Here is a 16,624-nt window from a genome sequence, read left to right as displayed (position 1 = left end):
TTTCCAGCCCTGAGTACTGTGAATTGTCCTTGAGTATACCAGATAGGACTCTACCAACCTATTATATCCTTATGTTGTACTGACCAAGAAAAAAAATACTATTACTATCAAAAAGAAAGAAGAAAACATCACCACAAATCCTAAAAAACATGAAAAGGCAATAGAAGAATAGTACAAACTCACTTCCTGTGAGTAAAATCCACATGCTAAATGGATCAATTTTGTTTGTTTGCTTTTTGTTTTTTGTTTTTTTTCAAGATGGTGTTTCTCATAGATCAATTCTTTACAAGCTAGAAACTCCCAAAGCCTCTCAAGAAGAAATTAATGGAGGGGACTGGTGATGGCCATCAGGATGATGAAGAGGGATGGAGTGATGCTGACTCTGAGCAAGTAGTGACCAGGTGACAGCTGTGCTGCCAGGCAGGTCACCACCAGTCCTGAACATTCATTCACCTCGCTGGACTAGGGACCTGTCAAGCTACCCTTCCTTGAGTTCTAGCACATGATCATCCAGTCAAAGAGTGATGAAGGGCTGGGAAGGTCCTGGATGAGACACACAAGCAGGCCCAGCTTGGCCTGGAAGGTCACTTCTGGTCCCACTGCACTTGCAGTGGGCTTGGGCAAGAGCACTGCATCACACAGCCAACTTGCCCACATTAGCACGCCTGGCGTTCATCCTCACCAACCGATGGACCTAGCCAAGCAGAGCCTAGAGTGCAGGGGGTGATGAGAAGGGAAAATGGCCATCATGGCCCAACCAGGCTCTTTACGTAGGCTCAACCTACAGACTCACCATATGCGTTGAACTTTAGGTAGCTTTTCTCTTGAACGATCAGCCCCCTCAATACCACAGGGAATTAAAAAAAAAAAAAAAAAAAGCATTGGAACTGCTATGCAACAAATGGAACCAGACACTAAAATACAATTGAAAGAAATAAAAGAATTGGAACAGCTTCATCCTGGATCCCTAACACTGAAGCCCCCCAAGTCAGTGCAGGTCGGCTGAAGTTGGGGTCTCTTGTCTTTTCTATCCCTCAAACTGGTGCTGAGTCCAGACAGGTCACATGTCCCTTTGACTCAATAGTGTTTGTTCTGTGCATACCGAGAGCCTCTAGTCACATTGACCTTTGCACCCTGGGAGCCAGGCTGGTTTTCCCATGCTCTAGAAACTCTCCAGTTCATACACAGTGGGGTAGCTAATAGACAGCTGGTGCTTCCTTAGCACTGAGGAACGTGGAATATGGAATATGAGCTGTGTCCTGGAGATGGGAACATCTGTCTCCATGCTTTCAAATCCTGCTCAGCCTTTAAGTGAAGAGCTCTGGTCAGCTGTGTTCCCAGCCTGTTGGCTGTGAGCTGCAGAGCAGCCTGGTGGCTCCCAAAATGAGGCCATCTCCTGACCGTCAGCTGTAAGCCTATGCAGTTTTTTTTGTTGTTGTTGTTCAGGTGTTGAGATCCATTTCTTGAGGTCAAGGGTGAGGCTATTGACCATTGTCCAACCATCAACTACCACCAACAGACAACTCTCTGAGTATCTTGTCACCTATATTCCAATGAGTCCTCTCCATGGCCGTTTCCCACCTAGGCCATGGCAGATTCTCTTCAGGCTGTTTCTCATTTTCCCCTGCTTTGGAGTCCCTGAAATATCTCAGTTGTAAGAACGCTGGCATTAAGACTAGTCCTCTGGGACACAGGGAGTGAGAAAATAGATGCCCTCTGCAATCTTGACTTGTCACGCAGGGGGAGTTACTATCTCACCAAGCCCCCTAATTGGGTCTAAGCCTTGTGAAAATGATGGGCCAGTCCTGTGAGACTGCCAGTCTCTTTTTCCCAGGGTCTCCTGGCAGACCTTCCGGATGAGGCTTCTGCTCTCTTCCCTTGATGGAGACCCACATGTGGCCTCCCTCCTTATGGCTGCCCGTCCTGTTTACCTCTAGCTTGCAGCTGTTTCATGACCTACTTATGATTGCTGATGCTCTTTTCATCTTTCTCTTTGGAAGTCCTCCTGACTCCCCTTCTTCACCGTGTACACAGAGGTAGCTTCTAATTGCCATCCTACTCTGAAAGTCCTCCTTGGAAACTTTCATTTAAAGCTGTAAACATGATGTGTATATAATATTTTGAGCTCCTGAGTCATTATTCCAGGAGCTGGGGATGGGAGGAAAAATACACAAAACCCCAACATCAGGTAATAAAAGGGCTGGTTATGCCCTAAGTACAGGCTGTTGGTAAGTTCATTGGAGTTTATTGATCTTTCCTGTTGCCTTGGGTGCCATAGCCTTCAGTCTCCTACCTGGCCATCTTAAAATTTCTTCAATAGAGAGTGTACCTCACAGCTCTCTTGGTTATAAAACACAGGATTAGTCTAGAACTCTGGTGTGGTGGTTGTTAGGTGCTAAAATAGAGAAATACTCTCAAGATCTTATGATGAAATCTCTGATTTTACTGGACCTGACTCCCTAGACGGTTACCTTGACACATGTTTAGAAGACACCTTTTCTTCTTTAATAAGACAAAAATAAACTACAGAGGCTAGTCTTAATTAACCGTCATTTTGCCCAACACAATTATGGTTAATTAATGGGACTTACAATGAAGGGTAGACTTTAGTTATAGACAATTCTCTAGGTATACTTCAAAATTGTTACTTTTCCCTTGAGCAAACTTCAACATCGTTCTACTTTCTTGCCCAAATTAAAAGTTTTTTTCTTCTAGTCATCACTGTGAACACATAGTAAAGACTCTGAAATACAGCCTATAAAAACAAAACAAACAAAAAACTTGATGAATATGAAAAGAAAAACTGTCAAGTGTGACAAACCCACTGAAATAATTACCCAGTGGGCAGGTAGTCAGCATGGATATATTTGGACTAAGAAATGCCATCAAACAAATAGATCTAATTGTCATTTTTGAAATATTTCATTACCAAACACAGAGTGCATGTTCTTTAAGATCACCTGGAACATTCATCAAAACAGACCACATTTTAAAGACATAAAGCCAACTTATAATACAAATTATAATAATAGAAATATGACCATAGACCCTTTAGCCACAGTGGAATGAAAGTAAATCAGTAACAAAAAAATACCTGAAAAATGTTCAAACACGTAGAATTAAGTAAAACATTTCTAAATAATTCATATACCAAAAATAACTCAAGAAAAAAAAATAAAAATAATTCCAAGCCAAAGGAAAAAATTGTAAATGAAGAGAAGAAGAAAATGCAGCCAATCCTGATGAGACCTGATAGGCTAGGGTCAGAGGAAAGAGGAGGAGGGCCTCCTCTCTCAATGGACTTGAGGAGGGGCGTGGGAGGAGATGAGGGAGGGAAAGTAGGATTGGGAGGGGCTGAGGGAGGGGTCTACAGCTGGAATACAAAGTGAATAAACTGTAACTAATAAGAAAATAAATAAATTTTAAAAAGATAATTTTAAGGATGCAGCAAAATCACTAAAGAAATTCACAGAATATAATTCATATAAATAAAAACTATACAAAAGTCAATAATCTAAGCTTCCTTTCACTTTAGAATACCAAAGAAGAATAACTAAAGCCAACATCAAACAGAAATGTAAAATAAAACTAAAAAAGACAGCATCTTCAACAAATGGTGCTGGTCTAACTGGATGTCCACATGTAGAAAAATGCAAGTAGATCCAATATTTATCACCCTGCACAAAACTAAAGTCCAAGTGGATCAAAGACCTCAACATAAAACCAGACACACTAGATGTTAGAAGAAAAAGCGGGGAAAAGCCTAGAACTCATTGGCACAGAAGACAACTTCCTGAACAGAACACCAACAGCACAGGCTCTAAGAGCAACAATCAATAAATGGGACCTCATGAAACTGAAAAGCGTCTGTAAAGCAAAGGACACTGTTGTCAGAACAAAACAACAGCCTACAGACTGGGAAAGGATCTTCACCAACCCTATATCTGACAGAGGGCTAACATCCAGAATATATAAAGAACTCAAGAAGTTAAAAAGCAACAAATCAAGTAACAATTAAAAAATGGGGTACAGAGCTAAACAGAGAACTCTCAATAGAGGAATATCAAATGGCAGAGAAACACTTAAAGAAATGCTCAACATCATTAGTCATCAGGGAAATGCAAATCAAAACGACCCTGACCCTGAGATTTTACCTTACACCCATCAGAATGGCTAAAATAAAAAACTCAAGTGACAACACATGCTGGAGAGGATGTGGAAAAAGGGGAACCCTCCTCCATTGCTGGTGGGAATGTAAACTTGTACAACCAGTTTGGAAATCAATCTGGTGCTTTCTCAGGCAATTATGAATAGTGCTACCTCAAGATCTAGCTATACCACGCCTAGGCATATATCCTAAATTAAAATTAAAACAATAATCAATAAAATTGAAAACAAATTACTACATAAAGGCAACAAATCCAAAAGCTAATTCTTTGAAACAAACCTTTAAACAGAAATGAAAACGAATCATTACAGTCACCATGGACATTAATTTTTTTTTAAAAAGTAACATTGCAAGTATATATAAGCCCACAATTTGATCACCATAGTTAAGTATAAACTAATTCCCTGAAAAATACAAATTAGCAAAAGTCACATCAGAATAAATAAATTATCTGACTGAGCCTATAACTATTAAACATATTTAACCAAAAAAATTAACACTTCATGAACATAAATATCTAGGACTAGAAGAAAGTGCTAAGACAACTCTCCACACTCTTCCAGAAGTAGAACAGAAGGAAGGTTCTAATTCATTCTGTCTGTAGAATTCTTAAAGCAGAATTAGTCTAAAATTAAAACCAGACAAACACATTACAAAAAAGGAAACTCTTTATGGAATAATAAATAACATATGAAAAAGTAAAACAAAATATTTATATATTAGAAAATGAAATAACAAAGCTTAAAATAGAAACCAATGAAATAGTCAGGCAAGGGATACACACTTTTAATCTCAGAACACAGGAGGCAGAGGCAGGTGGATTTCTGTGAGTTTGAGGCCAGCCTGGTCTACTTAATGAGGTCTATGACAGCTGGAGCTGTGTAGAGAGACCCCGTTTCAAAAAGCAAAAAAGAAAATAAATCAATTAAATAAAAAATCAATGAATAGATAAATTGATATAACCAAAAGTTATAGGACTTTGAAATAACAGCATTTATACACCTATTGTTAGGCTGATTATGAAAGAAAAGAAGAAAGTTTCCAGCTATTCATCAAAAGGAGATTGATATCTGGAATATAAAAGAACTCAAAATATTAAAAGAAAGAAGTTCGGTTACATTTCCTGTTGATGTAGTAAGGTACCCTAACAAAAAGGAAACCTAAGAGCAAAGAGGCCTATTTTGGCTCCTAGTTTGAGGGCACAGCCCAGCGTGGTGAGGAAACCATGCAGCAGGAGCTTGAGGTAGCTGATCACACGGCTTCTATAGTCAAGAAGCAGAGAGAAATGGGTGTTCACTGTTGTCCAGGACCGCAACTCATGGAATCGCGTGAACCACATTTAGAGTGAGACTTCCAAATCACCATGAACCTAATAAACCCAGAAACTCCCAGAGAAGTGCTCAGAAACTCATTTCCATAGTGATTCCACACCTTCTGAAGTTGACAATAAGATTAGGTACCATAATCTCTTATGAAAGCTGGGGTGGCTCTACTGAAATCTTTCCCCATTACTGCAAGGAACTAGTTCCAAAGCCTATGCATCAGGCTTCATCACAACCCCACTTCCGCCGTATGAGTTTCCTTCTCTTCTTGCTGCAACAAATTACCAGAGCAAAGAAGGGTTTATTTTGCTTCACGGTTAGAGGACACAGTCCAGTGGTGGAGACAGAATGGTGGCAGGGTCACGGGGAAACTGATTATGTTGCACCTGCACACACACACACACACACACACACACACACACACACACACACACAATGAATGCTGTCAGCTCAGCTTTATTCAGTCTAGAACTTCAGCTCACAGAACGGTTCCGCTCACATTTTGAGTGGGTTGTTCTACCTCAATTAACCCAATATAAAAAAAAAACCCATTCACAGACAGGCCCACAGACCTGTCTCCTGGGTGATTTTAGATCCTGTAGGTAGACAATATTAACCATCAAATAAGGTTGGGAATGCCCAGGGCATCCTTTTTCCTAAGGCCTTTCTTGCTCTTCTCTCCCTTTCCTTTTTATTCTTTTCTGTAGATGAAGTTACAATGTTTGTTTAACCACTCATGCTTTGTTACTTTTGTTTTTTTTTTTAGTTTTGTTTATTTTGTTTTGTTTTGTTTTGTTGTTGTTGGGTTGTTTGTTTGTTTGTTTGTTTGTTTGAGAAAGGGCCTCTCTACATAGCCCTGGCTGTCCTGGAACTCACTCTATAGACTAGGCTGGCCTTGAACTTGCAGAGCTCCACCTGCCTGGGCCTTCCTAGTGCTACAATGCCTGGCTTGTTACTATTTTAAATATTGTATCTTTTACAAGATAAAAAGTTTTGGTTTTTTTCCTTTCTTCTTAAATGTAGACTCACTTACATATGTAGACTCACTTACATACATAGACTTCCTGTCAGAAATCCAGTTACAGCTTTCTTCCTCCTTTTCCAATCTTCCCAGGCTCATCCACGTAAAAGTATTGGCTTTGGATATTATTTTTACTGTTGTTATGTATTTCTTTTGGTTCCTTTTAAGTTTGCATTTCTCTGAGGAAACATCTGGCCTTTCATCCACCCTATTTATCACAACCTTAATGAAACTCATAATTAATTTCTATAATGGAACAACTTCTAATTTCACACCTGGCACATCAAGAAACCCTATTTTATCACAATCTTGCACAAACTACTTTGTAGGTCGGAACATGGTTCTCTCTTTTTTCCAGGGGGAAGTTCAAGCCTCCTGCTGAACTCATCACTGAAGATGAGGGAGGAGCATTCAGATCCCTCCTAGGACAGAGCCCTCCTGCTCAGGCTGCACATCAGCCGTGCTCAGTCCTGCTGTGATCGCCTCAACCCCAGCTTCCAGCTGTCTCTATTTTTAAATTTTATTTCTTTTAAAATTTACTTTTCAATTCACTACATTTTGAAACATGTCTGGAAACCATTAAGAGGCGAGAACAGTAGCATCTGGAAACCAAGTCCTCCATATCAGAATTGCGAGGGAGAAGAAGGTGTCCATCGTAACAGAAGGGGACCTGCAGGTCTGCTGAGAACTCATGAGAGGAGACAAACATCTCTGACCGTAGAGGACAAGGGTTACACAGTACGACATGGCTTATCTTAACATGAAAGTGAGAAACCCTTGTGTCATCTGCAAGACTGTGACCTTTCTCATTCCTCACCCGCTTGTGTCACTGGTACTTAAAAAAAAAAAAAAAAAGTTTTGTGCACAGCACAGCCCTCCCCAGATTGCTATTACACAGAAGACAATCAAGGAAAATTAAGAGATGAAATGTTCCATTGGGAACACCACTGTTCTTTGCTCCCCGCTGAGATCTTGGCCTCTTAGCATAGACATTAAAATTCCAAACCTGCAGAGAAATCAGCTAAGGATGTTATTTACTTAACATGCTGGTTCTTAGGTGCACTCAGTCTCCCCATGCCTCTGCTGGGGTAGGTACTTCTTCATTCTACAGGTGTAGAATCCACTGGCGAGTAGATTGATCATGAGCAGGCATTAGAAGGAACCAAACTGGATTTTCAGGTGAGGTTTTTTTTTGTTTTTTTTTTTTTGGTAGCCCTGGATTAAACACCCACTTCACACTATCCTGCTCAGCCAAGAAGCTCAGTGAGAGAATTTTCTTTTTAGGATATAGTGACTTTTAATTGAAACTTGGAAAACTAACTTTGTACCCCAAGAAATAAATCTAACTATCCATTTCTTTTTCAAATGCTCTAACTACAACAGTACTCAAGTGGCACTGATTATGTCCTCTTGACTTTCAACATTGCTTATCCTGCACAGTATCCGGGAAGAGTTAAGTTCTAACTCATGTTTATTAAGTGCTTTCTGTTTTACCTCTTTGATATGTACAAATAAAGTAGAATTATAATTGGATGATTGGCATGAGAGAGATATAAATTGAGCGATTTAAAATAACAGTATTGTATAACTTATGGAATGAAGTATTAAATCCTTTCCTCATTCACCCTAACCTCACATTATTAAAAAATATCTACAAGTCTGACCTCGGGGAAAACTGTCCAAATTTAACTTTCACAACATGCTAATTAATGTTATTAGTTCATAAACGTGTGTTCTAGCAGTTAGGAAATGTCAAATATGAGTGCAGAGAATACAGGTTCCCATTATATATTTTTTAAGGAAATAATTGTGTTTGTTTCCTTTCCCTGGCTCCAAAATACCTGTGAATATAATTTCCAAGAGCTGGAAATACAGACTAGTCCATTAATCCTATCTCTGTTTGTGATTCATCTAAGCAATACCCCTGCCCATTTCTCTGCTCGTGGGTGTTCGCAAAACTCATTTTGTTTAGAAGAAACTGTAGGGCAGTTGAAGCCAATTCTACCTTGTTTTTTTTTTTTTTTTTTTTTTAATTCAGGTTTCACCCCTCATTTACAGCATTGGAGAAATGTATCATAAACAGGTATTTCTTTGGTTGTTACTAAGAGACAAGAGTAGTGAGTCAGGAAAGTTAAATCTGTTTGGCAAGCGAGCTGGCTTAACTCTGTCTCTTGAGCTGTCTCCTATTTCAGGAAGCCGCCCTCCTGCAGGACTGTTTGTGTGTCCCAGGAATGACAGCTTGGAGCCTGAGACAGCGTTCTCCTGAGGCTTCCTGCTTCTTGACTTCCGCTGGCTTTTTCTCAATAGAGAGGTAAAACAGCGACATTATATTAACCGGTCCAGCCGCAGGTGTGAACCCTGGCTCTGCTTTATAATTCTGCTACTTCACAAGAGCAATCCATAACTGTCACTGTGGTTCACAAATAGCTGTCATGTACTCACCCAAATACTCTCCCGGCTTTTGTTCACCACCTTCCTGCAGTGTATTTGTTTTGTGCCACTTGCACATGGCACTGACATTCGTTGTGTGAAGCTCTTCTCTTCCCCCGGGTGCCAGCCTTTTCTCCCTGTGCTCTTCATAGTTTCCCAGGTAAAACTGTGCCCCACGGTAAAAGATGCTGCCCAGTGTCGCCTGTTTAAACTCATCTGCACGAAGCAGGACCAGTCATATCCCCGAACCTTTGGTCCATATTGGTTTTGTAGATGGTAATGAGGACAAAGTTGGTGAGGTTGGGCACCAACAAATGACAAATCAAAGCATGTTCTTCCCTCTATGCAAGGATGGTCATGTCCTTACATGGACAGCTTGGTCCTGGACACGAATATTACTTATACCTCATGCAATTTTAAGACACATGAATGATTTTGCTCATGCATCCATGAGGAAATGCATGGGCCCTCCAGATCTGCCCTCTCTCAACATGACTGCCCTCAGGTAATGAGTGTCCACACTTACCGGTATCTACTAAAGGGTTTTCTCCCCCCTACACTCTTTGCTTCTCTGACCACCGGCCTAGAGTACAATGACTTGAACATTCATCACTATTTTGAGGACTGTTGGACGATGCCTCATGTCACAGGATTTTCTTTCCATCATCTCCATAATTATAAAACACAGATTCTTAGAATATCTGCTTCTGCGGTCCATGTAATCCAGGGATCATAACTCTTGTTTTTCCTCTGAAGGGGTTGTAGACTTCACTACCAGGTCACACTGCTCTTTAGTATTTCTTTAGGTTTTCTCTCCTTAGTTGTCTACTTGGGCTTTCTTTTTTTTTTTTTTTAGATTTGTTTTATTTATATGAATGCCCTGTTTTCACACACACCAGAAAAGGTAATTAGATGGTCGTGAGCCACCATGTGGTTGCTGGGAATTGAGCTCAGGACCTCTGGAAGAGCAGTCAGTGCTCTTGACCGCTGAGCCATCTCTCCAGCCCCCTACTTGGACTTTCCTTCCTCTTTCCCAACATAGTCCTGTCTGAAGTGACCTGTTTCTAAAATCCTTGTTATTTTCCTTGTGCCTATGTCCCTGATCCACAGGTAAGCACTGCCTACAGGAGAGGGCTTCGGATCTCCTATAACTAAAGTTACGGTTGATTGTTAGCTCCTATGTGGGTTCTGGGTATCAAACTTGGGTCCTCTTGGAGAGCAGCTGGTGTGTTCTACTGCTGAACACCTCTCCAGCCCTCTAAATGCAATGTTTATGCTTGGTGTGCAAGGTGAGCCAGTCTCTACAGCCATGGCTCCTATGAGCCATGTTTGAGGGGGTCTCTGTTCTGTAGACGAGTGAGGTGGATGTGAGCACAGGGAGGAAGGCATGGTGGAAGAGAAGACACGAAGAGGGATAGTTTTTAGTCTGTGTTCATAAAGGGTTCACATCCTCCAGAACCTAAGTACTAGTAAAATAATGTCTTAGAAAGCAATAGGGGTACACCTCGCTTCAAAATACATATAAATATTAAACACAGGTCTACGACAAAGGTGCTACGTGTCCTACAGAAAATTGGGACAATTAAGGTTATGTTTTCTACTGTCTTTCCTGATGCTTCATGGGTGCAAATATAAGTGGATGCTTCTAAATGTAGCAAGTTGTTTTATTTGTCTTATTCAGTACCTGATAGGAAGACATCTTCCGTCCTAAGAGGACTGGCACTCACAAGAACTCACAGAGACTGTGGCAGCAGTCACAGAACCTGCAGAGGTCTAAGTCAGATGGGGTCCCAGCTCTGAAAGAGGGAAGTGGACATGAGCTCCCGTCCATAAGAAGCTATCTCCAATTGATAATTGCTTGCAATGTGAAAATTAGTTTTCTCCAATGTAGTCTCCTGGGAATATAAACCACACATACATGGGTATTCAGGCCCAGCCCAGCAATAGACAGACAGCACAAAATGAATTCAATGGTATTTTTGTAGATTTTCTTTTTGTCCCATATTGCTTTGTTTGGGCATTTTTTAAAATCTTACTGGTCTGGAGTTTTTAGTGTGTGTGTGTGTGTGTGTGTGTGTGTGTGTGTGTGTGTGTGTGTGTGTGTTTCTTGTGCTTTCTCTTTGTTTTGCTATTATTATTATCATTATCAATATTTGCCTGTTTTCTAAAGAGAGAGAGAAAGAAGGTATGGAGTTGGATGGGTATGGAGGTGGGGAGGACCTGGGCAGAGATGGGGGAGGGGAAATTGTAACCAAAATATAGTGTATGCAATTTTTTAAATAAAAAAAACCTAAACTGAAAAAACTTTTGGGGCCGCTGTAGATCCCCTGAGAATGGGTGGCATAAGAGAAGTTTATCAGTCATCTAACATCCTTTTGCTCACCAACACTCACCATTCTTCGGTCATTCCTAGCAACAGCCAATCTTGAACCCAAAAGGAAACCCATCAAGCTCCTTTTCTGCCCCTCCCTTTTCACCCTAGAAGCAAACAGACTGAAGGTAGGCTATGGTTCTTCAGAAGGTCCCCCACTCTGAAATAAAACTTTTCTCTGTCTCTCTCTCACACACACACACACACACACAAACCTTGGGGCTAGAGACAGAGATGGCTCAACAGTTAAGAGCACATACTGTGCTTGCAGAAGATCCATGTTCTGTCCCCAACACCCAAATCAGGAGCTCACGAACCGGATCCAGAATGCTGGCCTCCGCAGGCACCTGCACTCACCGGTGCATACATGCAGGCACCCACAGACGCATGCGCATAGTTTGAAATAATGTTTCTTAAAGAATTCTTAACATTTTTCAGAATCCCTTCGTGTCCTATATTACAAAATTACACGGTCTAAAAAGCCAAGAAATAATTTATTCTTACGCCTGAATTTAGCTCTAACTCTACCACACTCCATAAGAGAAACATATTGGCCTCTGTTTCTACCAGTGAATAGCTGAATTTTGTTCAAATGGACTAGACATTTTGGCATGATGATCTATTCCCCTCTTTGGGAAGTTAAAGAGGAAAAATCTAAAACTCTATCAGAGACTTTGCTAACTTTCGTATCACTTATCTTTCAGCAGAGACTGAATTGATCAACTACTAAGAGAACTGTACTAAATATCCCAAGTTAATTGCACGAGAAATTGCCTAATAACAAAAAGTAATTGCTGCTTCTTTGTAGACATCATTATATAGCAGAAACAGTGTTGGGCTTGGTAGGTAGAGTTCATCTTTTTACGATCTAAACTATGACTGCGTATTTTACAGAAAAGAGGACTGGACCTTGGAGTTATAGATCATGCTTATGGTAGAGCAGATCATAGATGTATATTCATAGTCCACGTGCATTTCCCTCTGTTGATGCATCAAGATCTATCCTGGTAATAAATCAGCTGAAATAAAGTTAATACTGATAATAATAATATTAATACTGATAGTGCATCTATGTCCTTCTCTGAACCATTGATACTCTTCTTGGAAGGGTCTCGTTTCCATTTCTACGCAACTTCCAGAAAGAAGTAACTGTTAGCATGTGCTGACGACCAGGAAGATGCAGATTGAGGGGTTGACGGCCTAGTTCAGAAGATCACGTGCTCGTCTCACATGCACAGTGCCCTGGGTTTGATCCCAGGGTCCACACGAACCAGGCTTACTGCTGTGTACCTGTAATTCCAACACTGGGGGGTTGGAGGCAGGAGGATTAGAAAGTCAAGATCATTCTTCCCTACACAGTGTCTTCGAGGCCAGCCTGTGCTACATGAAACCCTGTCTCAAAGGGAAAGAAGGAAGAGGATTGTTCTTGCCCTGGAAAACTAAAAAAAAAAAAAAAACAACAACAAGGTACTAATTAGGTAATGTTTGCTCTACTATATGGCAATTTTTTATTGTTTAAGAAACTACATGTACTGTGGGAGATAGCAGTATAGAATCCAGCTGTGACTAGAAAGTGATGGGAAAAGAGAGAGAATGGGATGGTTTCTGGAGAACATGAGCCAGAACAGGGTGTTCTGTGGTTAGTCCATATATTTCCATGGTGGCCATAGTATCAGTGGAGACTGATGAAGGCAGCAATTAGGTAGTAAATAATTTTTTCTCTTAGGTATGCCCTGTGTGTCTCTTTCCGCCATAAGATGAACAGGAACAGCCCCCTGTACAATCACAATGGCATAAGAAATGCTCTTTTTTCTGAGATTGCCTTTGGGATCTCAGCCAACACCATCCTCTTGCTCGTCCACGTGGTCACATTCTTTCAGGAGCTCAGGCACAAGCCCGTCAACCCGATCATTGCTCTCTTGGCCCTCAGCCACATAGTGATGGTGCTGAGCATGGCCTTCATGGCTACAGACATTCTGGGGTCCCAGAGGTTTTGGGATGACGTCACGTGTAAAGCAGTCATCTCCTTGTACAGGCTGATGAGGAGCATCTCCATTTGTTTTACCTGTCACCTGAGCATCCTCCAGGTCATCATCCTCAGCCCCAGAAGTTCCTGCTTGGCAAAGTTCAAACATAACTCCTTATATCACAACTTGTGTTGCTTTCTTTCCCTGTGGGCCTTCTACATGCCTATCAGTGGTTTCCTCAACTCCATTGTTGCCACCTGTAACGGGACCTCGCACGTCCATATAATGGTCACTAAATCCTGTTCTCTCTGGCCTTCTAGTGACATCATGAGACACTTACTTGCTGTACTGGCTGTCTTCTGGGATGCCTCTTTTGTAGTACTCATGATGCTTTCAAGTGTGTACATGGTGATTGTCTTGTGCAGGCATAAGAGGCAGGCTCAGTACCTTCACAGCACCAGCGTCTGCCCCAAAACGTCCCCAGAGTGGAGGGCCATCCGGACCATCCTGCTGCTGTTAAGTTTCTTTTTGTTCATGTACTGCCTAGACTGCATTGCCTCCTTCTCCAGGGTTATGTGGAATAATGACCCAGCTCATCGCTGTGTCCAGATGCTTGTGTCCAGTGGCTATGCCACATTCAGTCCTTTGGTGTTCATCAGTACTGAATGATGGGTAATTAACTTTTTCAAAAACCACGCAGGGCCAACAGTAAATATTTGATTATTCTGTGGTGAACAAGCTCTCTTAACATGAAAGAGCACATTGATTTCGGGGTAATCAATCATGGCACACCCATGATCTCTGGGTTAGATGAAAAGTAGACATTGAAACATTTTCTCCGTTAAACCTACTTTTGGTATAAGCATCAAACAATCATATAGTCTATCACTGAAGCATATGCCATTCTGAAATAATACAAGTTACTAATAATTCTAGTTGTGGTCAGACAGAAGAGTCAATCATTACAGCGTAGAGTAGCCTACATACATATGATACATGAGAATTTGTAACACTTTTAATACATCACTTTTTGGCATAATGTTCTTGTGAAATGTATACAATTTACCCTTGTTCCTTCAAATGCTGGCTTTTCTACCCCACTAGCTGGTTTCAATCCAGGCATTGCACTGTGATGTTTATTCTAAGCATCACTTGTCTCAAGTTTGTGTAAACATGCCACCATTTGTTCTCTGTATTGTCCACAAAACAACCAGCCAATGCTGAGCAATGGAGAGAGTAGGGTGGGACATCTTCATCCAGAGAGGAGGAGAAAGAAGTAAGGGGAGGAGATATCTGAGAAAAGAAGACCTGGAAACATCAGGAGAAATGAACCAGACCTAAGAAATGACTAAAAAGCAAATGTAATCTGTGAAATCTGACTGGGAGGAAGCTATGTGGGCTTGGAGGTTTAGGATGGAGTAATTATTGCCCAGCACTTGTGGGCAATAATTGTGCTTTAAGTTAAGTAAATAAATCCTAGTCTCTGTGTGGTGATTTGGGTATACATCTGGTTTAGGAATAACTGAAAGATAAATCAATATTAAATATTAATAATTATCAACAACCAGTAGTCATGGTGATCTTTATTTCACTAACTAGGTATATAAATTATTATCACCATGAATCACCATGCTATACACTATGATTTACAGATGTGACAAAACCCCTATCAAAATCTAGATGGCTTTTTATTTATGTTTTTATTTATGTTTTATATATGAAATATGTTTGAAAATCCTAAAATCCACTTGGAGCCATACAAAGACAGCACTTTTGTTTGAGAGTGTCCTGCTAAGTTCAGGTGGCGCCATCCTGATGGCGTTAGGAGATAGCACTTTCGATAAATAATTTGGCACCATGTATGACAGAGCATACCTGGAACCTGAGCACTTGGGAGGTGGAGTCTGAAAGATCAGGAGTTCAAGGCCAGATTTAGCTATATAGTGAGTTCAAGGCCAACCTGGGCTACATAAGACCCTGTCTCAAAAAGAGTGGGAGAAGATGAAAAAGGAGAATAGGAGGAGAAAGAGGAGGAAGAGGAAGAAAAAGGAAGAGAAGGAATTATTAGTCAGTGAAAGCGCTTCCTCTGTGATTCATTCAGGTTTCACAAGATGCCCCTCGTCAGATGTCTTGACATTTGGTCTTGACATTTCCACAATTCAAACATAATGAGAAAATACATTTCTATTCTTTATGAACTATCCAGTCTATGATCTTCAGAGATAACAGTCAAATGGGCTAAGATGGGCCTTCAGTAGGCAAAGTGATTACAACAGAACAAACTTAAAAACATTAAACATTCATTAAATGTTATATGGATTCTGGAGAATGAACTTGTATCAGCAGACCTGCACAGCAAACCCCTTAGCCTACAGAGTGGGCCCAGCAGATTACATAGCTGGATCTATTAAATATTAACAAGATGAACCTGGCTCCTTGGAGAAACTGCTCATCTATAATCTGACAAGATAAATATAAAGGAACTTGAGTATATTGTGCTAGAAAGAAATTCTGGCCCCAAAATACAAATTCATGACAAAGGACACAAGAACTAAGCGAAAAGATCTTGATATAACCAGTGCTGAAGAATGTGATTAGTAAAGTACATGGCTTCAGTAGTAGGCTAGAACTGAAAGCGTAAACGAGTCTGTCACTCCATGCAGACATCAAGACATGAGAGCACCGCACAGGGATGGGAGAGAAATCTTACAGAATTGGCAACATCCCCTCCAGTGGAGTTGCCTTTTTTTTTAAGGTAACTTGCTTACAAAGAAAGGAAAAGGCAGATTGGGGAGATGGATCAGCTGTAGGGTTATTGACACACAAGCATGAGGACCTAAGTTCAGGTCCTCAGAATCCATGTGAAAATCTTCATGTGGAGGCACACACCTCTAACCCCAGTGTATTCATCAGGGTTCTCTAGAATAGAACGTATAGAATGAATACGTGTGTGTGTGCACATTCTATATATACAGAACATATATACGCATGCGTGTATGTATAAAAGGGATTTATTAGAATGGCTCACAGGCCGTGGTCTAACTAATCCAATAGTGGTTGGCTACCAATGATAGATCCAAGAATCCAGTAGTTGTTCAGTCCATGAGGCTGGATATCTCAGCTGGTCTTCAGTATACACAAAAATCCCAAAGGAGTAGGCTCTAATGCCAGTGAAGGGATGGACTTGCTAGTCAGAAAGAAAGCAAGCTGGCAAAGAGGGCAAGCTTTCTTCTTCCATCTTTTACATAGGCCGCCAGCAGAAGCTGTGGTCCAGGTTAGAGGTGGGTCTTCCCACCTCAAATATCCAGATTAAATGGGTCTTCCTACGTCTAATGATTTAATTAA

The 16,624-nt window shown here is 40.9% G+C and overlaps 1 protein-coding gene across 1 annotated transcript; it reads left to right on the top strand.

The window, feature by feature from the left end:
- Positions 1 to 13,069: 13,069 nt before the first annotated feature.
- LOC129678687 (vomeronasal type-1 receptor 90-like) lies at positions 13,070 to 13,948 on the top strand. The gene has a single exon (XM_055609579.1). It carries the CDS (start codon positions 13,070 to 13,072, stop codon positions 13,946 to 13,948), a length of 879 nt encoding a protein of 292 aa, XP_055465554.1.
- The last annotated feature ends 2,676 nt before the right edge of the window (positions 13,949 to 16,624 follow it).

Source organism: Psammomys obesus, unplaced genomic scaffold, assembly GCF_907164565.1.
Source record: "Psammomys obesus unplaced genomic scaffold, mPsaObe1.curated_primary_1811, whole genome shotgun sequence".
Classification (NCBI taxonomy): Eukaryota; Metazoa; Chordata; class Mammalia; order Rodentia; family Muridae; genus Psammomys; species Psammomys obesus.
The sequence above is the reverse complement of the archived record's forward strand: the minus strand, read 5'-3'. Positions and strand labels throughout refer to the sequence as shown.

What these genes read in the sequence shown, in the direction of transcription:
- LOC129678687 (XM_055609579.1), top strand. Translation starts at nt 13,070, where the DNA reads ATGAACAGGAACAGCCCCCTGTACAATCACAATGGCATAAGAAATGCT.